This window comes from Thamnophis sirtalis, unplaced genomic scaffold (genome assembly GCF_051295495.1).
Source record: "Thamnophis sirtalis isolate CommonGarterSnake01/CBP01778 unplaced genomic scaffold, rThaSir2_p1.2 scaffold_5, whole genome shotgun sequence".
NCBI lineage: Eukaryota > Metazoa > Chordata > Lepidosauria > Squamata > Natricidae > Thamnophis > Thamnophis sirtalis.
The window spans coordinates 80,906,817-80,934,647 of NW_028261385.1; the positions used below are offsets into that span (position 1 = coordinate 80,906,817).

At 36.5% G+C, this 27,831-nt stretch overlaps 1 protein-coding gene across 2 annotated transcripts in view; it reads right to left on the reverse strand.

Annotated features, from left to right (window-relative positions):
* Positions 1-27,831, reverse strand: part of MLLT3 (MLLT3 super elongation complex subunit) — a 136,658-nt gene that overhangs the window by 46,283 nt on the left and 62,544 nt on the right. For both annotated transcript variants that reach the window (XM_014057750.2, XM_087716117.1), the window contains exons 3-5: positions 9,234-9,316; positions 5,175-5,318; positions 1,248-1,367 (exon numbers count right to left, since the gene is read on the reverse strand). In XM_014057750.2, coding sequence (XP_013913225.2) covers positions 1,248-1,367; positions 5,175-5,318; positions 9,234-9,316 — 347 coding nt within the window. The remainder of the gene's footprint in view (positions 1-1,247; positions 1,368-5,174; positions 5,319-9,233; positions 9,317-27,831) is intronic.

Genomic DNA, 27,831 nt, shown 5'->3' on the forward strand with positions numbered 1-27,831 from the left:
CAGATTTGGGGATTGATAAATACAAAGGATCAAGAGAATATAGTTCCCCTATAACATGTGATGATTGCTGATGAAACTTACAATAGGTTTATATCCCTAATAAATACATGTTTTATTTCTACTAATATGTTTTTTTTAATAAATTTTTATTTTTATTACACAAACAATACATACAGACAATAAAAAAACAGAAAAAAAACAAAAAATACACACAAAAAAAGCATCATTACATACAACATGTTGTTTGGTTATAGGTGTTTTAACATCCATATTCTCGAATAACATTTACCATCACAGATTTTTCATCTAGTATAACTAAATACCTCACTTTCATTGTACAGTATGCATTCAATTACGAAGTATTATTTTTTTCCAATAAATCATAGTTCCCTTACATTCTTGATTATCTATTTAATAACAGTATATCTTTATATTATCCCCATGTGGTACCAACCATTTATTTTCCATTCTACATAATTCCACCAATCAACTATCAGGTATGCTTATGTTCATTGTTATCCTTGTACCTCATACCTTCAAACGGAAATCTTATTCCTTCATTTTTCAACAAAATATTCTAAGTGGTCGCTACATATATATACCAATTTTTTAATTATTCCCTTATTAAAATTATTTATCAACAACAAGATATCATTGTAATATGTTCGTAAGGTTATACATTATATTACCAAACCTCTATCAAATATACATAAAATCGTTGTTATCCTTATCCTTTTTAAAGCAAAAAGTTCTAAAATATTCAATTCATAGATATATCAGTTTTTCATTGTATCGTTGTTAATCTATTTCACAGCATGGCTGTGTTATCATTTAACTCCTTCAGTTAAAACATGAGTAAGACATTTTTCATTTCCAGGTTTTTTCCCCCAGCCACTGATAAAACAAGTCCCATATCTTATAAAACTACTAATATGTTTCTTAACAGGATATGTCAACTCTAGAATTCAGGTGTCAGGACAAAAAGTGAGTAACTATATCAAGTACATTTAAATTTGAATAGCATAATAAATAAATAAATAAATAAAATAAGGGTAATGCATATATTTATTTATAAAAATTTCATGAGCAAACATATTTAACTCTAAATATTCAGATTGTGTCTATTTTTAAGTGTTATGGATTTGCTGAAAAGATTGAAGCATTTAATAATTAATTCTTGGCTTATTGATCATTCAAAACGGCTGCTCAAAACATATTCCAATTTCTAACCATAGGCAACATCTTACCTTTGGCCCATGAGATGATTTTTTCTTCACTTCAGAAAAAGACAGGGAATTAGTGGGAAGATTAGGGAGATGAAGACTTTGCCCTGAAGCAACTGATGTTCCATCTGACATAACCATGATCTACAGTGATGAAGTAATAAAAATATTTGAAATGTTTATAAAATAAGCTGAAATATAAAGATCGTGGAGGTAGACAAATATCTTAGGTAAACTGACAATTATGATTTTTTCTGTGGGCTGTATGTAATTGACAACTATTTTATTAATGCCACATGGCTATCACCAGAATAGAAATGACAGACTGAAGCAATAAAAGTATCTGCAACAGTAGCTTTAGAAGTTCATAAAAATTAATATACTGTACAAAGAAATAACATGAATAAAAATTATAAGGTTGATGAATTCACCCTGGAGATCTGTTTCCCTTACACCACAAGTAGCAATGTTTGAAGGATTGGGGGTTGCAATTCAGCCTCCCAAACTTTTGAAAAACTGCATAAATTCAAGCATTCTGGTAAGAAGGAACAGAACTATTTTGTATGCATATGTGTGGATTTATTTGAATTTTAAGGAGAAATGGAACAGAGAATCTTTGGTAAGCAAGACACTCCTATTTTCATCCTTAAATCCTCTCAAATGAGGACATTGGACAGTTTTAAAGGACTGGAAATAGTTTACTAGATTCCTTCCACTTCCATACTTAACCACAGTGGAGCCAAGCCAAAATAGGCTACGGAAAAAAAAGATAAACAGGACTGTTTGGGGAATGAAGTGATGTGGTAAGTGCATTTATATTCATTTTCACATAATCAGTTTTCTGTGGACACCAATGATTCCTGCTCCATTAATTTTATTTTATTTTTAAAAGCATCCCAAAAAAACTGAATAGTCTAAATCCATCTATTTTGTCACCACATTTAGACAATACATATATTTTACATGGTTTATGCACCTATGCAGGCTGTCATTGGAATGTTCACATTATGTATACAATGAAGTCAGATGTACCATCTGTTGAATCACATAGATTCTGAAGACCAACCTAGACAGCCCAGAGTTCACTTGAAACCAAGTTCCCTAGGAGGGAAATTGTTTGAATTCATAAATGATCAAATGAAAAACTGCAGTTCCAGGCAAATAATCATTCTTTTTGTTGGTAATAGAAATAAGCATTAAAACATATCAATCAAAACTGTATTATGGTCAAAGACCAGAGGAGAGTGGATACAGAGGATTTAAAAGCATAAAAGATACATCTGGATTTTTTTAAAAATACAGTAAAAAGATTTTAAAAAACCATGAAATTCTAGAATCGAAAAGCAACAGGGAGAAGTAAAATTATCCTATGCTCCCTCGCAATAATGGTGAGACAAGGCTAGGACAAATGTCTCTGTAGTACAAGCACTGGAGACTAAGATGTTCTGTTGTTTCTGTATGTCCAGAGTTACAGATACATTGTCTCCCCAGCCTCCCCAGGAAGGCCCCCTTTATCAGGATAATTCAATTGAGGGGAGGGCATGACAGCTTGCCACAGTAAATTCCCCCCCCCCAATTAGGTACTTCAAGTTAAATGGGGGGGGGGAGAGTACCTGTTGGGTCTCACCCCAAAAGTTGGTGATATAGTTAAGTTATATTGGTGTTCTGTGTACATTATTTAATGAGTCCTTTGACCTAATTGTATCCCATGCTGAGTAAAAGATCTGGAGAGAAGTCCAAGGACGAGATTTGTTTTGTTACAGTGTCTTTTTTCATGTAGACTGAAAATCATTACTCATAGTTAGTGAGACAAGGTTAAGGGGAGACAAGGTTAATGCGAGCCAGCAGTTGATCATGGTCACCCATACTCTAGTCTCTAGTTTCATGAGACCTGTCTCTAGTCTCAGGGTGGTATTAGAGATACACATTAAAATATATTACACTCTGAACATTTGGATATTAAGAATGTTGTATTTATCATCCATAGGCTACAGCTAATAATATTGTTTTACTTTCGTAGAAAGATTTTAGTATAACTGATGTAAAACCCTGGATAAAGTCATGTTTTCATATGAATATACTGCACATATCAACTGTTCTTGTTGTATTATGGAAGTCTGATCTATTTTAATATAAATGTATTTATTAATGTAAGAATATTAATCAGAATACAGTAGTAAGTATGAAGTACAGCAAGTATAAACAAATTTAAGAATTCTTCACCCCCACCAGGTTAAACAGATATTTCTTTATCCTATATTGGTCAATGTTTAATTTGTTATTTAAGAATGAATTTTGAGATTTTTGTTTCATACTATATAATTCATTTCGATATATTTCTTTTTTCTTAATCTGTGTTTGTTTTCTTCTCAGTTTTATATTTGGTCTTTTTTTCTGAATCTTTATAGATTAAGAGTAATAACAAGGAGTCTGTTCATCATGATCTTGACATAATCACCGTCTTCTACAGAGCCCACAGCTTTGGGAAGGATGTAAATGGAGCAACAATGGAAGAAAGAGATACCCACCCAAGCAGCCAGATAAGCCACATCAATCCTGGCAATCAATGATGGCAGATATCATGGCCTTATCCTTACTCTGATCAATGTGATTCACAGTCATGTATAAATAACAAGATTCTAACCAGGAAAACAATGGTCATGTGAGGTAAGCAGACAACAAGATTTATAATCATTTTTTGGCAATCCAGATACTGTTGCTCTTTTTGGCTTGTAAAATAAAAAGCCAATTTAGAACACATATCATGTAAATTTTTATTTATAAATCTGATTTTGACTTGCATATTAAAATATGGTTGAAACAATTGTATACATTTATGAATTTAAATGAGACATATTTAGCCTTCACCCCATTTAAATGAGACATATTTAGCCTTCGCCAGCCAGTGCTTATCATTCTTTTCCCCCCTAAAATTATGTAGACACCATGATGAAAGTAGACCTAATTGCAGATTATTCTGCAGTAAAGTATGAATTTTTTGGTGTACATGTGTACATTGTATATAATATGCCAAGTATTTTATATGAATGAAATATCCTATATGCTTCATTAAACTAAATACATTCAAAAATTAAGCTAAGAACTATAAATTCAAATGAAATTACACTTTAAACAAATGTAGCTATGTCTGCAAGGTTAGCAGGAAGAAACTGGGCTTTACTAAGTTTTTACACAAATATTTAAAAGGCAGAATGTAAGTTTCATTACAGATTTTGCAGAAATTTTCAATAAAATATGCTAACCGCACCCCAAAATTACTCTGCTGGAGGAAATTCTCTAATATATTGTTAAGCACAGCAAACAGTAAAAATATAAAGTAATCTTTCAAAGGATTTTTGGGAGTGAGGGAAGCCTATCAATTATTAACACTAAATCTTGTATTCTGAAGTGAATGAGCTTTGAATTTCTTAACAAAACAAAATCCTTTTTTTTCTCTCAAAGAAGCAAATCTGTTTTTATAAACCCAACCTCACTGTTTCAATTACTGCATAGGTGAAACACAAGAAAAATGGAAGAAATATTAATTTGAAGTTGCTTTTAAAGCACCCCATATTTAACTCTCAACTTGATTCCCTGTAAAGGTTCTTAATAAAGTGGTAAACTACTACTTTTTCTTTCACATGTGTATTCAATCACATGAGCATTGAAAATTAGGTCTCCGAGCTCCTTTAGGAAGCAGAGACCTAAGTCTTTTTTGCAGTGGTTTTATCCTGGTATATAATATCTGCATCTCTTCTACTATTTCACTTTTATTTGGTGTTATTGGCTTAATGTTATACCTGAGGTACCTATATTATGTGATCAAGCTCATCTGTGCAAAAAAAAGCTGCTTTTCAACTCAAAGAGATTTTGCTATGGAGGGAGGGAAACAACTTTCACTGTGCTTAGAATCTATTTCATAATTTACTGTTTGTTTTTATATAAACTCACCCCACCAGCTTTAAGCAGCTTTCTTCTGAACTCCTCTGTTGGGTTGTTGAAAGTAAGCTTTTCACAGCGAAGATGGTTTACAGGTGGGTGTCCTTCCAGATGCAGGAACAGATCATAGTCAAAGCGGACTTTCTTCGGTTCTTCCTACAGAGGTTAGAACACAGTCAGACAAAACTGGAGGGGGAAACCTGACACTGTATGACATGCTGGCTTTTTATCCCAATACTATAGATTGCATTCATTTCCTCATAAAACATTGTGGTAATTGGTTTTTAAAAAGTGAATAGACATTTGGGCTTGGGACTTCCCACATTAAGTGATCTGGGATTCTGATATGGGACTCTGGGCTTTTTAAATTATTGATAAAGAAAAGGCTATTTTGATTCTGATCAAATTGAACTTCATTTACATTTACAGTTTATTTACAATTCATTTTGTGTCAGTCATTCATATAGCATTTCTTCAACAATCTTTTACACTGTAGAAGTATTGCATTAAACTTTGATAGATATTGTACAGACACCTACCATAAGCATATTAATTATTTTATTTATTTATTTATTTATGGAATTTATATCCTTGTATTGCCAAGTTGGCATCAATTATCCATAAAAAAAATCAAGGTGCTAATTATTAGTATCTGGCCTTAAAATATATAAGGCCCTGTTTTGGTTCTTTTTTCCCCCTTATTAGCTTATTGCAGCTATTAAGATCAACCAACAATTCCTAATTAATAATGACAACCATGTAACAGGTCAAATGCTTTTTTTCTTTATTACTAGCAACACAAATACTTTCAACTACTGCTTGATGATATTACCTGAGTCTTGGGTTGGTTGGAAATAGGTAAATTAAATAGTGAAACAGAAGTATTTATGACAACACATAAATTTAAAGTAATAGTGTAAAAATCAATTTCCTCCATTTTAAAAACAAAGAATCAAAGATAAAAGATAGTGATTTGCCAGAATTATCTAGTAGTCAGTGCCTAAACTAAATTAGACAAAATTAAAAATAAATTTAAATTTAAATTAGCCAAAAATTATTTGGTAGTCAATTGCAATAATAGAATTTTAGTCAGCAATACTGACTAGAGGCCAAATATTTAACACTGGTTTGCATCATAAACTTAAACGTACTTGCTCAGAAGTAATTTCCACTAGATTAAGCCGAAATGTGCACAAAATAGTAGCCTTTAATCAAACTGTGTTTAATTCCCTAATGTTAAAGTCAGAAGAAATGTGTACAAACTCTGTGTGCCTAAATGACTTTAAACTGATGTCCACCCGTGCATCTCAGTGAAAATTCTTCCTATGTGTCTGTGAAAATTTTTATTACATATATTGTAAAAAGTTTAATTATACCTCAGCTATTTCAGGAAGGAAATGAACTGTTATAGGAGCTATACTATTATTGTTTGACAAAAAGTCTATTTGTTTAGCAAGTTCTCTAAGAAAGGACCACCTCTGTGTATTGGACAACCGTAATACAGTTTATATAATAAGAAAAAGAATTAAATTACTATTGTGCTGTATATATATAGCGTAGTAATTGCTAGAAAGCCAGAAGAGGACAACTGCTGTACAAAAAAGGCTTCATCCTAAAGCAAATCCATAATCAGCAGGATTTTGGAGTTTTTACACCTGAGGCTGGATAAATTCAGACTGCCAAGAAACTTAAGTTGAAAGTAACAGTCATAAAAGAACCCTTATTTTCCAAGCAAAATCTAAAGTATGAGTAACATATAATTTAATATAATACAATATTTTAAGTTCACTGTTACAACCAAAAGGACTCATCTTTTCTACATAAAAATCAACATGAATAGGACTTAACATGAACAAAATATATTTGAAATCAATTGAGCAAACTCCACAACACTATTCTGTTCTGAACTTCTATGTACATGGCATAAATAACAGCTAACCATCAGTTCTTTTTACAGTTCAGAATGGCCAACAGCTTTGTTAAAGGGTAAAATAATAATGTGTGGACCAGGATTACATAATGAATCAGAACTAGGATTCATGTAGTCTAGTATTTTCTTATTTCAATGGTCAGCCAAAAGCTTCATAGGAAGCATAAGCATGTTGTAACAGCTCAATTTCCCACTCTCATTTTCCAGTAAATGGCACTGAAAGATTTATAAGAGTAATATATTGCCATTTAATGTTTATATATAGTGGGAATTTAGATAGTGTGTGTGTCAAAAGTAATTCTTTCCATTCTATTTATAAAAGTAACAAATATATTCCAGTCTCTTGGAAAAAGATAATATTCCTATCCTGAAAGTCAGAAGTTTGGTGTTTTAAGAAATTTCTAGATACTCAAAATATTTGGATTTTTCAGAGAATATACATTGACCAAAGCCAAATATTTTAAGGATGGCTACATAATCTAATGAAATACACTACATTAAAAAGCTTATTTTCAAAACAGTAGAATTGAATTAAAAGAATAAATCACTTTTATTCCCAGTGACATTCATTATTTTCCAGTGAGTGAAATTTATTTAAGGTAAAATGTAGGAGCTTGGCCAAAACAACAGATGGTAGATATAACTTCAAATCCTTAATTTCCTCTAAACTATACTAAACTGTACAATTTTTATATTTTACATTTTAAATGCCACAAAGTGCAGCCTCCTTCCTTAACAAAGCATTATCTGTCTTATTCTTCCAAAATATACCGGCCTCCATCTCTCATCTTACAAAATCATTTTCCATTTCAGAAGAAACCCAACATCACATGAGCAGAAGTCAATTTGACCAAAAGACTTTCCTTTCCCTCTTTTCCATTATAGTCCTATACACATTCTTAAATAACCCTTTCTAAAATCAAAAGAATTTACCAAAAAAAATGTGATATGTTTTTAACAGTTCTGAAGTGGACAAGTATGAATCAATTAAAATTGGAAAACTATTTATGCTTCTCACTGCAGATCAGTCAGAAACATTTCACAATGTTCTCAAATCTATTGGTCTCAGGACTCCTTTACATTATTAAAAAATGACTGATCCATAACTCTTTGGTTTATATGGATTATATTTATCACTATTTACTGTAATACAAATTAAATCTGAGAATTTAAAAAATATTTATTGATTTCATAGAACCCTTTGAAGAGTCTTGGGGCCTGCAAGCGGATCCCCAGACTATACCGACTGCTCTAAACTTTTACTTCCTATAAATATTTTTTTATGGGAACTTATAGAAGTCAGCAACTCTCCTTTCAAAAGAAGGGAAAAATTAGGTAAACTCCTATAATAAATGATTTCATTAAATATAAAGGGCAAATATTCAATACACTATTGAAAATAACCAAAACCAGCTTTTACACTGTATCTTAAATAAATTTAAATATCCTGTATAAAAATGAGATTAATGAAGCTAATTAAAATATCCTAACTGGCTGTATTAGCTGTCTTAGGTATATATGTTTCTGTGTAACTCTGGGTTTATTGACACAATATAAGCAGGTAATTTTTTTCTTCTGAAATAACAGTTAAGAACTTAAAGTATTTATTCAGAGCAACTTTAACACAACTATAAAAAATAAATTATCATATCTTAAAAAGCAGTGTGTTAAAGATTTGAACTCATCTATATGATAATTTTATTCAATTATAAATCTCTATCAATATTTAAAATAAATGACGAAAGTTAATCACTTCCATTAAGTCTGAAACAGTATCTATAATGAATTCAATTTCCTTATCTATTGGATGGCATCTAATGCTGCATTAGTGGTTTTTTAAACAACAAAACTTGTCCATCTGTTCTTGAATATCTGCTAGGCAGCATCTCACAACACACTATATATTTTGGAAGAATAGTAACGGGCTACAAGGGAGATAGAAAATCTGCTTCTTGGATTTATGCCATCCCATTGACAGACACTTCATTTGGATTTTCCAGGCATATTTCAAGGACTGAAAAGGGTTTATGAAATCTATGATAAATGAAATTTTATCACCAGATTTTACATTGACATTTTTTAAGTCATCTAAAGAACTTAATAGGTATGTGTAGAGAAATTGACAGAACAACATTATGTACCTTGTTCTTGAAGTAAACCTCTATTGGCAAAATAAACCCAGCATACCCAGATTCTTCAACTTTGTATGGTGGATCTTTGCATACTGAGGAGGGAAAAGAAAAAAGTTTGCGCTTATACTTTGAACAATAATTTTATGGCTAAATAAATTCAACTTGACAAAAATGGCTTCAATTTTTTTTTTACTAGTTAGCTATTCACAGCATAATTCTAATATTTCTTACCTCTTCTGATCCAGGAACAAGACAAAACTAAAGAATGGATTTGTTGGAGGATGATCAAAAACACGGCATGGTATTTTGTTTTCAGAAATTTCCATTTTTTGGAAATGTCTAATTTTATGAAATTAATTCACATCATTGTTAATACAAAAATACTAGGAATTCTATTAGAATTACAATACACGTTAATAGTTTCAAGTGCTTCTTAAAAGCACATATAGGTAGCCATAGCACTTGAAGCATGCCACAATTAGAGTATTAAAGTTTCTAATGTTTGTTTCTTCTTTTTTCAATCCCTGTATAAGTTCAATAAAGAAATGTATATATTGTTTGACATCTCACTATAATATACCCAAGAAGTCCAATAAAAATATCCAAGGAAGCCTCTGAATTTACTTGATTATGCAAACTTCATTGACTTTTTAAAACAATAATAAATTGCTTCCATTATTTTTGGTCTCTTAGATATTTGTACAGCATTAAAATAAGCATGCCTCTTTAGTTTTTGTAGAATAAATTATTGATTTGGCCTCAAAGATATGACAAACAACAAGCAGATTTCACATTTTCTAAAACAAAATTTTGTAGAAAGCTGGACTTGAAAGCAGTACCGTAATTTCTAAGACAACTCTGTACTCTTCAATAGTATTATGCTGCTTAAGCTTTTTACTCTCCAAGCACTTACGAGTTTTCTCAAATATATTTTCTTTAAGTGTAAGGAAAGGCTGGCCAGTTAATACTTAAATCCAGAATTTTTTTCTGGAATATTACTTAGGTTTTAAAATATATGTGCAATATTATAAGATTTTTTAAAAAGCATTTATTGTATATATACAATAGATTCTTGATTGTTCAAATGTATAAATAATTCTGGATTTTGGGAATATATTTAATTTTATGTATTTGTTCATTAAACATTATAATTGACGAATAGACTCAAACTCTGATCATTTAATGTGACTGTTCCTGAACAAAACTGTGCTATATTATATTCTCTAATTGTAACGATAAAAAATATTACTACTTTTTTATACTATTAATAATATCTCACAATCCCAATAAGAGTTCCAACAACATTAATATTTCATAAAAAATCAATTTCAGTAATTAAACCAAAACACAACTTTAACCTATAAAGCTCAGTCACAGTAATCTTAACCTGGATTCAAATACAACAAAGAAAACTAAGAAACATGATTTGGGGAAAGGGGGCAATTTTAGCAAGAAAGTGCTAAGAGTTAGCAAGGATATTTTTAACAAGACAATAAAAAACAATGCTAGAAGAATAGATGGAATGAGTTAAATGGCTGCAGTACCTTCTTGAAATGTACAATTTCATACTTCCAACATGATGGGCTTGAAGTCAGGATTTATTTCATGGCAATGCAAGCTATTTCAAGAACTAACAGTAAATTATATTCAGAGAGAGTGGAAATTCCACTAGTACAAGCATCTGACTTTACTAGTTCTTGGCTGGTATAAAATCTGCATTAAGAACTGACACCTAGAGCTCCAGAACAAGCACCAAAGGTAAGACTTTTACCTCATGGATTTCCAGGAAGCATCTGTCTGGCCACTGTTGAAAACATGATGCTGGACTAAATGGACCCTGATCCAGCCAAGCTCTTACATTCTTATTCTGGAAATTTAACACATACATATTTTGGAAATAGGAGAGCAAATCAATTTCAGAAATGGTCCATGTTTGTATATCTCAATGCACTGAAGGTCAGAAGTGAAACCCATTTAGACAAGAACTGCCATATGCTTATCCCCAGTTCTAACATATGAATTTATCTAGGCACATTTATTACTTCATAACTGAATTCCTGCATGAAATATAATTATAAAGTATAACAACATAGTTAAACGTTTCTTATCTGCTCACATATATTTTTCAATGAAACCTATTCATACATTTTCATTGGGAGTGACATTTTCATTGATGCTTATTTTGAAAGCAGAGGCTCATGAATTTTTGATTACTGCCCACAGGTAAAATTAATTTTTCTGAGTTTTTAGATTCATACACAGATTATTTATCAACTGACTGTATATGTATTTTAAACTTCTGGATATCAAGATCAATCACAGGGGGAGAAAAGGCTTAAATTCATATAGATGGAGTTGTACTTGCAACAGAATTAAACTAATTCTGGAAGCAGATTTGTGATTTTACCTAAAAACATCAAGGGAAACTCCTTATACATACTTTGGTGACCCCTAAAGCTGTAATGCTTTAAATCTTGTATAGCCTTTGTTTACTAACATGAGAAGTGGCATTTCCCCCCCTTACAATGACAGCTAAAAGAGGCATAATGGTGATGTCACCCAATAGAATGAGTTTGAAAACTTTGGGCTATTTATTATTTATTTTGCTTTTTAAATATTTTTTTCTTGAAAAACAAAATAGTATGTTAAGCCTACTGAATTTTAATGTGCTTATCATACATTATTACTGTTATTAAAATTATGCCACTACATTCTGATATCTTTCTGCCAGATTTCAAAACAGGAAACTGGGGGACTGCAAAACAAACCAAAAAACCCAACTCCGTCAAACTTCCTGAGCAGGAGACACCCTTGGAAACTTATGCAGTCCACAGGATGGCCACCACTTATTCATTGTACTGATTTTATTATTCAATAGAGAATATTAGGATTTTCATCTTCAAGATTATGAGATGATAAGACTGCTAAAAATGAAAGCATACCCAGCCCATACAAGCTGGATAAAGCTGCTCTTTATTTCACATAATTTTCTGCTACAGACCTTCAATAAAATAATCATGACAGACCTTCAATAAAATAATTATGCAACATTGACAAATATAGTTTATATACTGTCCCTGAAAATAAGACCTGGTCTTATTTTCTTTTGGGGCCCAAAATAAGCACTAGGCTTACCTCAGGGCCCCATGGCTCCACACCCCAATAACTACCTCACAGAGGCATCAGCAACCATGTGCAGCAGAAGCCCATGTGGCTTCCTGCTTACTTCTTCTGGGACCCGCGCAGGAGGCAGAGTAACACAGCCTGGCAAAACGCTCTGTTCCCAAGTGCCCCATAGGCACTCAAACACTTCTCCCCCCTTTGTGTGTGTGTGTGTGAGAGAGATGTGAACAAAATCAGGCATTTTCTGAATTTTTGACACACTGAATCCAAAAGATTCACCATCACCGATGTACACAAACGTCTTATTACACTTTATGACTATCCTAATACACTATTAGGATAATGTTCTTTGCCTTATTTATAAAATATAAGGATGAAGTTGGACTGGATGGATGGATAGATAGATAAATAGATAGACAGAGATAGATAGATAAGATAAATATCAACTCAAATTTTCTTAAAAACTGGTTTTGCATGAAATGCAAAATTTGAAATGAACAAAAATCTCATGTTCTTGATCAAAAGATCTCAACTTAATCTCTTACCTAATTGTGATGTGAAGTATACCATATATTGCCCATCTCAAATTAACTTAAAAATAGTTATATCTCAATTAACCTTTCTGAATTTCACAACACATGCTCTTTCAAAAGGTAACAAGAAAAACATCCCATCCATCTTTGTATAAATCAACAAGAGATTTATTCTCTTGTTGAATAAGAGGAATGTTACATGTTCACTAAAATTGTTTATAAAAATAAAAGTGGGATAAAAATATAATAGATAGATAGATAGATAGATAGATAGATAGTCCACTTTTTCTAATAAGATAATCCTGTGCTGTGTTTAATTAAAATATTCATGTTTAATTAAAATATTCATAATATTTAACTAATTTGTTGCTTGATCGATAATCAAGCAATGAATTAGTGAACACCTAGAAGCAAACAAAGTAATAGCAAAAAGCCAACATGGGTTTGTCAAAAACAGATCATGCCAGACTAATCTTATTGCATTCTTTGATAATGTGACAAAATTAATGGACCAGAGGAATGCTGTCAATATAGTTTACTTGGACTTCAGTAAGGCATTTGATAAGGCAGACCATAACCTACTACTAGATAAAGTAGAAGAATGTGGGTTAGACAGCATCAACACCAGATGGATTTGTAACTGGCTGACCAACCGCACTCAACATGTAGTCCTCAATGGAACTGCATCTTCATGGAGGGAAGTATGCAGTGGAGTACCCCAAGGCTCTGTTTTGGGCCCAGTATTCTTCAACATCTTCATCAATGATTTGGATGAAATGGGGAACTCATCAAATTTGCAGATGACACCAAGCTGGCAGGAATAGCCAACACTCCAAAAGATAGGCTAGAGATACAGAACGATCTTGACAAACTTGAACATTGGGCACTATCTAATAAAATGAAATTCAGTGGTGAAAAGACTAAGGTTCTACATTTAGGCAAGAAAAACGAAATGCAGGTACAGTATAGGTGATACCTTGCTCAACAGTAGTAACTGTGAAAGGGATCTTGGAGTCCTAGTGGACAACCATTTAAATATGAGCCAGCAGTGAGCAGCAGCTGTCAAAAAAGCCAACACAGTTCTAGGCTGCTTAAACAGAGGGGTAGAATCAAAATCACGTGAAGTGTTAATACCACTTTATAATGCCTTGGTAAGGTCACACTTGGAATACTGCATTCAGTTTTGGTCACCACGATGTAGAAAAGATGAGGAGACTCTAGAAAGAGTGCAGAGAAGAGCAACAAAGATGATTAGGGGACTGGAGACTAAAACATATGAAGAACGGTTGCAGGAACTGGGTATGTCTAGTTTAATAGAAAAAAGGACTAGGGGAGACATGATAGCAGTGTTCCAATATCTCAGGGGTTGCCACAAAGAAGAGGGACTCAAACTATTTTCCAAGGCACCTGAACAAGAAGCAATGGGTGGAAACTAATCAAGGAGAGACTGAGGAGAAATTTCCTGACAGTTAGAACAATTAATCAGTGGAACAGCTTGCCTCCAGAAGTTGTGAATGCTCCAACACTGGAAGTCTTTAAGAAGATGTTGGATAGCCATTTGTCTGAAATAGTATAGGGTTTCCTGCCTAGGCAGGGGGTTGGACTAGAAGACCTCCAAGGTCCCTTCCAACTCTGCTATTGTATTGTATTGTAAAAGGACATTGAGTTCAATATTGTTTCTCCATATGTATATCTTTTTTGTTTATTTATGCATCACATATTCTTCAGGAAGTTAAGATGTCTATAGTACATCCCTATAATTTTATCTCTGTAATCCATGCAGTGCCATAGCTGACTATGAAACTTGATCTTCCAGTCACATCATTATACTACATGTTGATTCATCTCATATGAGAATAAAGGTTTTTCATGATTAATATCCTTATTTTACTCCTTCGAAATATTATTTTCTTGACACATGAATACTTACTTAACTGAATCTACCATAGCTGTGTTAGCATAGAAAGCTGAAGTATAGCAATTCTGACATGAGAAATCAAAGTTCAAATAAGATGCATATTTCAAGCATAACTCAGGGCCATTACATATAATATAGAAAGGATACGTTTCACTATGTTGAACTCAGAACATGCATGGGAAAATTTTAACATGTAAATTTACTTGCAAATTTTTTTTTATTACTGAAAAGAAATTAATTTACTGATAGTTCCTGTTTTCTTATAACCATGTATTTTTACTCATAAACTTAATTGTGATTTAGAAATGATAGTTTAAAGAGAAAGCTTCTTATAATTACTTAACTACTTGGAGTTCCACACAATTTTGTTTGGCTTGTTCTCAGATTTAGTTAAACTAGAAAATTGAAGTGACAAAACATGTTAGAAAAATCTCTAAGTTAATATAAACAGAAAGAGTGAAATCTCATGTTCACATCTGTAAAATACACAACATTCAATGGCTATTGTAAAATATACAACAAACAATGGTTTGTTTGTATATTGTATTCATTTTCTATTGGCAGGTTGCATAAACTCAGCTGTTTTTAAAAAGTTAAGTCATGATTAAAACAATGTAGGGCTTAATGCAATGTTAATTCAGGCTGTTAAATCTTTAAATCTAAGACTTTTTTTACAAACTGTATTAATGCAAATGAACTAACATACTCCAAAGCGTTGAAGCACTCAAATCTTGTGATAGCTTTGTGGTAATGCTTTGAATATTATTCTGATTGTATCTATATGTATGCACAGAAAACATTTTCACTATGATCAGTGGCACATGTATAGAGAATCATGTAAACATTTGAAGCAACCTTACGAGCCTTCCAAATGATATGGTTGCCTTAAGGCTGGGAGGTACTTCACTCACACTAATATGCTTTGCACACTACAGTATGTAGTTCAAGCATTTCTTTTGAATGTAATGGACTACATTCAGCCTAGAAAACCTTGTGTATTCGATTTTTGGACATCTTGCCAAACAGCCTCTTCCCAGCATGTAACAACAATTTTTCGTAATAAGCCTTCCTTCACTCAGCTGAATTAAATTCAGCATAACAAACTATTCATATTCTCAAAGTGCTTAAGTATTGCATTGCTGTATTGTTACAGGTTTACAGTAAATTATCTGAAGAGCTCAAATCCCTTTTTGAAAAAGTAGTGCTGAAAAAAGAAAAATGGAAAGGTCTAAGCACTAGATTCAAATGAAACTGGAATGCATAAATCACCACACATGCATTTGATGTTATCTTAAAACAATGCTTTATTACTTTTATATTCAAGTTTACATTATACCATGTTAAAGATTTCTAGTGAAGATACAGGGCACATTATATAATTCTACAACCATTTTGCAGAAGCCAAAAAATTCTCTATACACTTAATCCTAAACTGGAAAAAAGTGTATTAAATTAACGGAAAAGTATAGTTCAAAGGAAAATATTTGTTCTTGTGTCTAAGCTATTTTGTAATTAGGCTATTTGAAATTAGGCATTTTAAACTTTCCAGCTTGCATATTCCTTACACAAGAACATGACAGATGGAAAATAATTGAATATATTTTTATTGTAGGAGGGTGCTACTGAGTTCCTTTTTCAAGCGCAGAAATTGTTTCCTGGATGCATGAAGAATTCGAAGAATCTAGCTGTGTGTCTTTAATTATTGCAAATATATTGAATGCTGACCAAAATTTGCACTTTTAATTCAAATCATTTTTATTCATAGAGCAGATGTCAGAGCTCTTCAATTTGTGGAATATGAATCCAACTATAGTTAGATTCTGACTGAAACAGTCTATATCAGTGATGGCGAACCTTTTAGAGACCAAGTGCCCAAACTGCAACTCAAAACCCACTTATTTATCACAAAGTGCCAACATGGCAATTTAACATGAATAATGAGGTTTTACTACCTAAAATAATGATAAACAAGTTCAGTTAGTTGTTCTAAGAAGAACGTGATAAATGCACTTTTATGCCCCTTCATTTTTTTCTCCTTTTGAAATATTATGTTTAGCAACAATTAAAAAGAAAAACTTTTGTAACTTCATTTCTCTCTTTCCCTTCCTCTCTTTCCTTCTGTCTTTCCCTCTTTCTCTCCCTCTTTGCCTGTTTCTCTCTCTTTCCCTTTTTCTTTCTCCCTCTCTTTCTTTTTCCCTCCCTCTCTCTCCCCCCTCCCCCTCTCTTTCAAACCCCAACAAAGCCAGTGAACTCTTCTTAGAAGGATCTACTCAGGCAATTGGAGGACAAACTGAACTTTTGACAGCGACTGCAAACTTAGAAGAAGGGAAGCAAGCTGAGTCTCTCTCTCTTTCTCTCTCTCTCTCTCTCTCTCTCTCACACACACACACACACACAAACTCATGCGCACACCACCCCTGCAATGGCTCCGCGTTCTTGTCTCTGCAACAGTTCAGTCAGGTCCTTCTGGCCTCAGCATCAGCAGGGTTCCCATCACCACCCTCCGCTCCCCAGGGCAGACCTTTTCCAGACACCCTGCCAAAGTCCCAGAGCAGCCCACCTCCCTTTACCTGGTGCTGCCGCTGGTGTGGGGAGCAGGGGGAGGGAGGGTAAGCGGAGGCAGCAGAGCCCAGCTAGTCTTAGAAGGGAGATCAGGTGGGTTCCTGAAAGGAGCCGGGGAGCGATCCTCATGGGAATATGGAAGGGAAGTGGAGTGAGTGTGAAGGATCGCTGTGGCACAGGAGGGCGGGAGGGAGCCGGACCGAAGAAGGGTGAAGCTATAGAGTCCTTCTCTCCTTTCTATTGTTCTGGTGAGGGCTGAAAATTTGAAGGGGTTGATTTGAAAGGCACTCTGCACATGATATGAGACAATCGTTTCACAGGAAAAGAACATTCCAAGGAGACCAAACACAGGGCGAGGAGGTGGGCAACAAGGGATCCATTATTGCTGCAGAGATATGAGAGCCGTGTGCAAGATCCCTCTAGTGTAGTCTTACACACGCACACAGACCATTTTTTGCAATTAGGTCTCATCAACGCACTGGTTATTTGCTTGTGTATCTGTAATTTTTGAAAGAAGGCAAGCAAATGATAACTACTGGAGGAAATTGGGGGTGAAAAAAGCAAAAGGGTGGGGAGGATTTTTAGAATAGAATTTTTCGAAATAGAAGGAAAGGAGCGGGGACAATTCGCAAACAGGACCCTGGCTGTCTATCAACTTAAATGGGAGGTGCGAAACGAAACTGCATCCACCAATCAGAGTTCTGTTCTGCCCAGCACTTGTTTTTGTGCGTGGCTGGCAGCGTTTCGTCTGTGCTGGGGCGACAGTGCATGTGCCCACACAGAGGGCTCTGCGTGCCACCTGTGGCATGCGTGCCATAGGTTTGCCACCACGGGTCTATATAGACGGAGGGAGAAAAACCTTTCTCACCTCCATGCATGGTATGTATCTTTCTCAATCTCAGGTTCTCTATCAGAAGTCTGAGAGTTTAAAGATTCTGTATGGTGTCTTAGCTGTTCCTACACAGCACTCTTTGGACAGAGAGATCTGATATTATTCCTTGGATCTATTAGAACCACTCTCCCAGATTAGGAGTCACAGTCCTTTTAATATAGTAGAGATGCCAGGTCAAATTGGTTGGGTAAGCAAAGTTGTAGTTCATAAACTATGGGCCTGTTTTATAAGGTGGGGGGGGGGGACTATTATTCTTGAAATATAAGTATTCAATCTATATGTACATTTTAATACATTTTTTTTTCTCAGAACACAGAATAAAAGAGTTGGAAGGGACCTTGGAAGTCTTCTAGTCCAACCACCTGCTCAAGCAGGAGACTCTAGGCCTGTGATGGCGAACCTATGGCAAGCATGCCACAAGTGGCACACGGAGCCATTTGTCAGGGCTGGCCAGCTAACTTCGGCCTTTTTTTTTAGGCCATTTTTCACCCTCTGGAGGTTTCAGGAGCTTCCCTGAAGCCTCCAGAGCACGAAAAACCGGCTCTACGGGCAAATTGGAAGTTCAGGAACGGACTTCCAGTTTGCTCATAGGGCCAGTTTTAGCCCTCCGGAGGCTTCAGGAGGCTTCCCTGAAGGCTTCGGAGGGCAAAAAACGACCCTACGAGCAAACTAGAAGTTACTTCTGGGTTGCTCATAGGGCTGGTTTTAGCCCTTCAAAGCACTCAGGAGCTCTCAGGCGGCTTCCCTGAAGGCTCTGCAGGACTTAAACCAGCCCTACAAGTAAACTGAAAGCTCGTTTCTTAAGTTCTGGTTTGCCTGTAGGGCCAGTTTTTTCCACTCCGGAGGCTTCAGGGAAGCTCCTGATGCCTCCGGAGGGCCTCCGGGGTGGAGGCTGTTTTCGCCCTCCCCAGGCTCCTATAAAGCCTCTGGAATCTGGGGAGAAAAACACATGCAAAAAATAGGGGGAGTACCTGTCATGCGCACATGCATGCTGGGAGGGTTGCACACTGCATTATGGGTGCAGCACACTCATGCACAACCCCCCTGCGCTCCCCCCGCTTATGGCACACAAGCCAAAAAAGGTTCGCCATCGCTAATCTATGCTAACCATTTAAATCAACCTGCGCAAATTTGGAACCCTCCCAATATGATCAAGTACAGCATCCATCATGTTAATATTGGTTAAGCTCAGTCTCTAGAGGGCACCAGGTTGGGGAAGACCATATAAACAACATAGATTTCCCTCAGGCTACCAGCAGAGAGGCATTAGCTATAATTAAGAGATTGTTGCTTGCTCTGTCAATACATTAAGTTATTTTTTTCAAAAATCTGTTCCCGAGGTCAGCCTTTCCTTATCACGAATCAAACGGCGTGGAGAGGAAGAAAGGTGCCTGTAAGTTAAATATTTACGAACTTTGCAAACAAAATGACAAAATGAATTTTTGTTGTTGAGAAGCCAGACTTTAAAAACGAATGTTTAACCTTTTGTTTTCATACCACTGACTTGCTTGTAACTATACCTTTCAAACACATGCTTTTCATTTCATTGGTTTACAAACCTTTCTTGTCAAATCCAAGTGCAAATCTATTCAAATCCAAGATCATTGTTTTATTATTTTAAAGCTTTGTCTCCCTGCTTATATCACCTGAAATTCAAATATGCTTGCTTTCTTCAGATTTTAAATCCTTTAGAAGTATTTTCTTGTTTTAAGCAATAATTCTTTCTTCTTACTCTATTTTTAGAAATAATAAAATTAAATTCATGTATTAAATCTGTGTTTATTTCAAGAAACTCAATGCAACACTAAATTATTCTTCCTTATAATTATATTATAACTACCTCACTAACACAACAACTTTGCTGTTCACGGAATACCCGTGTGCAATCTCAGTATTATTATATGTGGATATCAACTTCCCCTGCTCCTGGCATACTGGTGATGTCTCTGCAGAGATGTCTTCATAACCTCAAAGTCACAACTACTGGATTCTAGTTTACATGGAGGCCTCCTTGAACAGGTAGTCCTCGATTTACAACAGTTCATTTAGTGACCAAAGTTACAAGACACTGAAAACAGTGACCGATAACCATTTTTTACACTTACAATCGTTGCAACGTCTCCATGGCCATTGATCAAAATTCAGACACTTGGCAACTGGCTCCTATTTATGACAGTTGCAGTAATCACGTCCTATGGAGATGTGATTACTTTTGTGAATTTCTGACAAGCAAAATCAATGGGTAAGCCAGATTCACTTAACAACAGTGTTACTAACTTAAAAACTGCAGTGATTCACTTAACAACTGTCTTAAAATGACTTGAACTGTAATTTTAAGAGTTGTTTGCAGGATGGTCCAGAGCAGTGGTGGGATTCAGCCAGTTCGCACCTATTCGGGAGAATCGGTTCATAACTTTCTAAGCGGTTGGGAGAATCGGTTGTTGGAAGAAATCTCATTTTGTTTTTTCCCCATTTTACAGGGCTAATCCTGTAAGGAAGGCAGGAAGGAAACATTCTGGTGTTGTTTCTAGTCTAATCTTTATTGTCCTGCTTACAGAAACTGCCTCTCTGGTTAACCCTTATTACATTGTGACAGCTAAGGCGAAACTCCCATTGACATGAGTGATGTCAAGTTGGCCATGCCTATCCAGTCACATGACCACCGAGTCACGCCTACCCAGCTTGTCATTAGGGCAGAGAACCGGTTGTTAAATTATTTGAATCCCACCACTGGTCCAGAGATGGTATAATCACGTCCAATATGCCTCGAGACTGGATTGAAGCTGAAGCCAGGCCTCTGGGCTCCTCCTTTCAGACTCCAGTTTCAATGCAACGTGCGCTTCCGAGATCCTGAAAACAAGTTAGCCAAAGTAACTGCTACCAGAAACACAACCTTACATGTGAGAAGCTTCCTGCTGACCATCCGCAGACCTCTGGTACAGGAGCAGCCTCCACTGAAGTGTCCTTGTGTGTAGCCCATGGCACCACCTCAATACAGGAGATAAACTTCCCCAGCAAGCTGAAGAGGAGGACTATGGGAACACAACAATCCCTCCAAATCTAACTAACTTCAACAAGCTGGATCTGCAATCAGGGGAAAGAAAAACTCTACCCAAACAGGAATCTATAACTGTTCCTAGATGAAGAATCCTAGTGGCTGGGGTAAGGGTACTCTTTTCAAAGTTAACAGTGAACCCCAAACTCTGGAGCGTGTTAATGACCCGCTGAAGGTCCGTCCTCATCTGGGAAGGCGACGCCCCTTGGACGAGAATGTCATCTAGGTAACAATGCAGTCTAATGGGAACCTCCCTTACATGGGCAGCAACTACTGCAAGCACCTTGGTGAAGACCTGGGGACCGAAGCTAACCCAAATGACAGGGCCCTGTATTGATAGTGTACTCCCAGATAGGAGAAGCGAAAGAAATGCCTATTCTAAGGGAAAATGGAAATGCGCAGGTAGGCCTTCATGAGGTCAATGGAGACCACATAATCCCCCTCACGAATCCCTGCCAAACTGGACTTGAGAGAGGCCATCTTGAAACGCTTGTAAACCAAGTATTGGTTCAAAAGCTTTAAATCCAAAATGGCTCTCCATCCCCCCAAAGACTTAGGCACGAGGAAAAGGTTTGAATAGATACCCTGGCCCGCCTGGTCCCCAGGGATTGCTCTATTGCCGCAATATCAGGCAGGTGTTGGATGGCCTGCCGCATCTGCCGGGGCTTCTCAATGCACTTGGCAGGCAAGAATGTGTGAAAAAATCTTGAAGGGTGAGAGAGAAATTCCAGATGAATTTCACCATACTAAGTACCCATGCATCAGTGGAGATCTCTGCCTGAGAACAGCGCCAGGAGACCGCCAATGGGTGGGGTCAAAGACAACCTACTTGCCCCGGCGATAAGGGTGACCACCTCCCCCCGAAAGGGCCATTTACTCTGGAGCTGGAAGCGTGATCTATCCCTATTGTATCCCCTGTCAGCTTGCCTATCCTACCTAGCAGGAGGCTACCTGCTCTGGTGCATCTCTTGTTCCTATGGGCGATACGAAGACCTGCGGTAATAAGGTGTGGTCTTCTGTTCCGCCTTCTTTGCTGCGGTAGGCAGAACCTTCTTGTTTTTGTCCGCGACCAGGAATGGGTCAAGGGAAGGCCCAAAACGGGAACCCCCGGAATAAGCCGCTGAAGCCAGCTGCCACTTCATCTTGTTGTCTGCTTGCCAGCCCCGGAGCCACAGGAGACGACAAGACGCAACGGACGATGCCATAGCCCTGGAAGCAAACTTCATAGTGTTTAAGGTTGCGTCAGCCAAAAATTGAGCAACCGCTACTAACTTGTTCAAGTCCTGGTGGAGATGAACGTCCTCCGGTGGGATATGCGCCTGGATCTGCTCTATCCAACGGATAGCCATGAGGTTGAAAATGATGCAGAGGCCACTGCCTTTATGGCCCAAGACGCCGACTAGAAGGTCCTCCTGAGAATCATCACCGCCTGCCTATCATCGGCCTACAGGTTGTCTGCCACATCCTTGGGTACCAGTGAGGTGGGGGAGGCCAAGACCACCAGGGTGGATCCATCGTGGCATCTGCAATGCTTGGGAGAAATCTGGCTCAATATTATAGAACCTTCTGCCATTACTGCCAGGATTTGGGAAAGCCCCAGGATTCTCCCATTGCTTCTTTAACACCACCAAGAATAAATGAAGAGCAAGTATCTCCTCCTTAGCAGTTTTAGGTTCAGAAAAAAATGGGCCTTGAGGTTTCTTTGCTGGATCACCTTCCTTGGCTGCCCCCCCCCCCAGCTGTGCAGTAGAATACACCTTGCGCAGGAGAGACCGGAATAGATTTGGAGGAAACAAGCCCATAAAGGCAGGGAGGTTAGGAACCGTAACCTCCTCATCCTCAGAAAGATCCAGATTCTTCTGAGCCTTATCTCCCATAATCAACCCTTCACTGGCTAGGGAAGGAGACACATCTATTGCTGTTATAATCATCATTGGATGTCTATCATGATATTTTCTATAGACTTTTGAGAACTACGATCTAGTCCTATGCCTTAACATAGAAAAACTACCTGAAATAACTGGACATATCATTTGGAGTGTTAATAATAATAACCTTGATACATTATTTAGTATCATAAAATACATATCATAAAATATATTCCTTGGCTTAAGTTGGTTCACCCTGTAAGCCGTACAATTTTTTCAATTAAATTTAATATTCATAAATGCTAAATAATCACAACAATAATACTGTTTCACCTATCACACTATGTCATCATATGCTTAAATTAGTTCACTGCATAAGCCATAATGTCTGGCTTCATGTATACTATACTAATTTATAAAATACGACAGTGTTTATCCATGTAAGAAAGAGCATTACTTGGGACTGATTTTCACAGCCTCATTTTATTTCTGTCCCTGAGAACCTGTTTATGAGTTTGAACTAGGCAATTCATATGGCGAGATAAATCTATTTTGCAGTTTTCTACACATCTCTTCTTTGGTCTCTTTACTCAATTACTCTACCTCAACTCCAAGGCTATAAATAATAATGCCACCTGGGCTGTATTTTTGGGGGGAGGGGGGAGGCTTTCTTCTATGGGATGTATCTATGACCCATAAATATATAAGGTGTTTTTGCCTTATTATGTGCACAACATGTACCAAGGATGGAATGACAATTGTTATATAGATAATAGAATGACTACATTAACTTATTGCCTTGAGCCAGGTTCGTTTAACATTGCTTTTACAGAGTAAGCCTTTGGCTGGACTCACATAGTATGCTAAGTCTTAAATCATGGCATACAAATTACTGTGTTTATACAATATGCTAACTTAAAACCAAACAAACCACACTATGACTTAGTATGGTATGTAAAAGCAGTCACTAGCTCACTTTTCTGCTGAATTTCTAAGGAATCAGCAAAAGCTACATATATGAAATTTACTAACATTTTATCTGCATTTGCAGTCTAGACAAAGGAGTACAGAAGGTCATCAACTTTCTTCCCCAACAAATGCAGCAAACACGGAGTATTAGTAATAGCTTAAAAATGGAAGATGAATAAATATTATGTTATGTTGTCTTAACCTCTTCAAAAATGTGTTTTACACACCTGCCATTTTACTTGTATGTAAAGTAATAAAAAAGAAAATCAAAACTGCAGATACTGTTACATGTATAGTCAAGTCTGGTCTCTACTCTGGATAAACAAAACCATGACTAATGAGATATTCCAAAAATATATAAGAAAATAAATTGGCATTTTATGATGGAATGTAGCACAAAAGGTAGTAGAGCTCTTAATAATTACTTATTTCATAGCTCCTGCCATTGTATATTCACAAGAAATTGGGTTTATTTACAAGATAAGTTTCAAATCATGGGTAGAGCTACTGATGTGTTTGCTATTTTGATTATAGAAAGTTGGGCTGGCGTTGTCAGAGTTTTATGAACAATTATGTTCCATTAATAATACTCTTTTCTGTAAGCAATTGATAATATTGGAAACTTATATTCTTCCTTCAAAATTTGGCCACACATTTGTTTTCAAGAGAAGCTGAGTTCAGTTTATAGTGCACCTATAAAGGCATTTATGTTTGGATGTTAGGTTACACAAGAAGAACAGAACTGGATTACAGCAAGAAATTCATTATCAAATTTTGGTAAATTTGGAACTGCAGTTTTAGACAGGGTCTCAGCCAGCTAAAATTCCTTAGTCTATTGCTGTTTCTAGGGGAGGGGGAATTAATTCAGATTTTTTTGTAAAAAAAAGAAGGGCCCTAAAGGGCAACAATTCTCCTTGGTTCAATAAGGCTTTTATATTATATTGCAACTTCAGGCCTTTATGGCAGCTTGTATCCTTTCAAGAAGTTAAATCTCTTATAAATCTCTTATTGTTAAAGAACAATCAACCAAGCTCTGAGTGAGGTAGGGGTTTGCCCCTTGATTTTTTAAAGAGTTCTGCACTTAAACCTCACCCTTGGCAGAGTTGCTTACTCACATAAACAATGCAGATTTCATACAAAAAAATTAAAAACTTACTATCATGGTTCTTATATTTGAAAACAGCAACCAACATAATATCAAAGTACAGATCTATTAGACTGATTTAATACTACAGCTAAAGTTCATGCTAGATTTATCTTTTACAAATTGGAATATCTGACAGATGGAAATAACATACTGGAGAAAGACGAGACTGATTTTAGGAAGATAATACTTTATTCTGTATTATCTGAGAACCAAAAACTCTTAGATAGATAGTTGCAATATTTATTGACTTAACTGTATTTTTATTCCATAAGTAGAGATAAAATATGGAATATACTAGCAAAAGCAAACACAGTAAAAATTACATTTTCTGATTAAAACTTTATATGTGTTTGAATATACTGAGTAAACTAGTTATAGATCTAAAAACATTTTTATCACTTTATGCTTATATTTTTTTAAAGGTCCTTTTGTATGCCTATGACATGACCCTTTCATATAAGTGGATCTGACAAAGTCATTTAGAAAAGTTCATCATTACTGTAAAGAAAACGAATAAGTTGCTTACCTGTAACTGTGGTTCTCTGGGTGTCATCTACATATATACCATTTACAGAAAAATGTTTTGCACTTCTACAATCACTACTGAATTTGTTCGTGACTGAATTCTAAGGAATTCTAAGGAAGTGTCTCTTCTTTGCAGTCCCTTGAGCCATCACAGATAACAAAGAGCTCAAGGAAAAACAATTAAGAAGAATGGTTTATATGTTGATAGACAGGTAATTTATAGATGAGCCCTCAAAAAGCAATGCTTAACCAGTTTGTTCTAGATTCTTTGTTTCCAAACAAAAGGGTGAATACTCTGGCTATACTTAGTTAAATCAGGAGTTAAATCAGAAACACCTGCTTTGTGTTTACATAATGATGTTTTCTGGTCTAAAAATACCTGGTTCTTCTACCTGGTTCTCCTATCGCCAGACTCACATGACTGGCAACCTGAAGAGAAAATGTTGCAATGGAATATCTATTTCCTTCCCCTCACAAATATATGATTACCTCTTAACATAAACCAGAATTGTCTGAGATTTTTGGGAAGCATCCTCTTTGTGTGGCTTCTACAACTAGGGAATAAGGTATGGATACTCTGGAGAACTCTACAAAATGACTAAAGTTGCAGATTATAATAAGAAATAATGAGAAACAGCTCGAAAGAGTTGCAGAAAAAAGGTGTTGGTCTTACCTAATACACCTCTTCTCATAAGGTGGAGATAGCATCCAGGAATGGGTTGACTTTGTCTGCTCGCTGATTGGACTGAGTTTGTCAGAACTGTTAGAGCACTCCCCTGTTGCTAGGTCTTCCCAGCTTTTGGCGAAGTTGAAGTGACAGACTCAACGTGTCCTGTAGTGAAATCTTACTATTTGGAAGCGAGGACCAGCCTCTTTTAGGGTGGAGCTAGATCCTATCTCCATCTTATGAGAAGCAGCGTACCAGGTATGACCAACGCCATTTCTGCATTGAGGTGAAGATAGTATCCAGGAATGGGACAAAACTGGCTTGTCCTTACAGGTGGGCTGCAGCTTGGTCCGAGATTGTCCGTCCCATGTGAACAGTCTGCAGCACCAGTTGATCAAATGCTGCCTCGGCCGAGGCAAAGCTGTCCAGTTTATAGTCTTTGATGAATGGGGAAAGAGAGGACCATGTGGCCACTCAACAGACCTCTTCTAATGATGCCTGCATTGTCCACACTACAGTAGTGGCTGCGCTTCTGGTAGAGTGAGCAATGATTTGTGCAGGCCAGGCAGCCTCCGATGGGAGGAATGGACGCATTGGTATTAGGGGCAATGGAAGAACCGACCCCTTCCACCACGAAAGGGCTATTTAGACTGTCTACCTCTGGGAGGTCAGTCTGCCTGATGTTGCTGCCTTGGGACATAACCCCCCCTGTGGCCTGAAATTTGCTGGCCCATATTCTGAGGCCTGAAAGGAAATATTATGTAAGGCGAGGGCCAAAAAAAACCCTTTCTGGTGGCAGATGGCAACATTTTTCTCTTGTCCCTGGTCTCCACCAAGATGGGGTCTAGCGATTCTCTGAACAAAGATCCCCCTTTAAAGGAGGCCAATGCCAGGCACCACTTGTGGCAAGCAGCCGCTTGCCACTGGCAAAGTCAAAGTAAATGACGCGCCACAACAGATGAGGCCATAGAGAGTGGCATCTGCTGAAAACTGGATCGCTGCCACTAGCTTATTGATATCCTGGTGCACCCTGGTATCAGTAGCCGGGATCTGCTCCTGCAGTTGTCAAAGCCAAAGCAATGAGGCCCTCTTGAAGAATGAGGTGGTTATGGATGCTCAGACCGCGCATGCAGCTGCTTAATGGTTCCTCTGCAGAGTTAAATCTGCCCGTCGGTCCTCTGGCTTTAAGGATTCTTCGGGTACACCCGGCATGTTGGATGAGATGTAGAGGGCTGCCACAGGTGTGTCCACTGTAGGTAATCGAAGTGACTGGGCAAGCTCAGGCGCCACATTGTAAAAACGCCTATCAGCAGAGGGTGGCATAGGACCCAAGGGAGGAGAGGCCCAC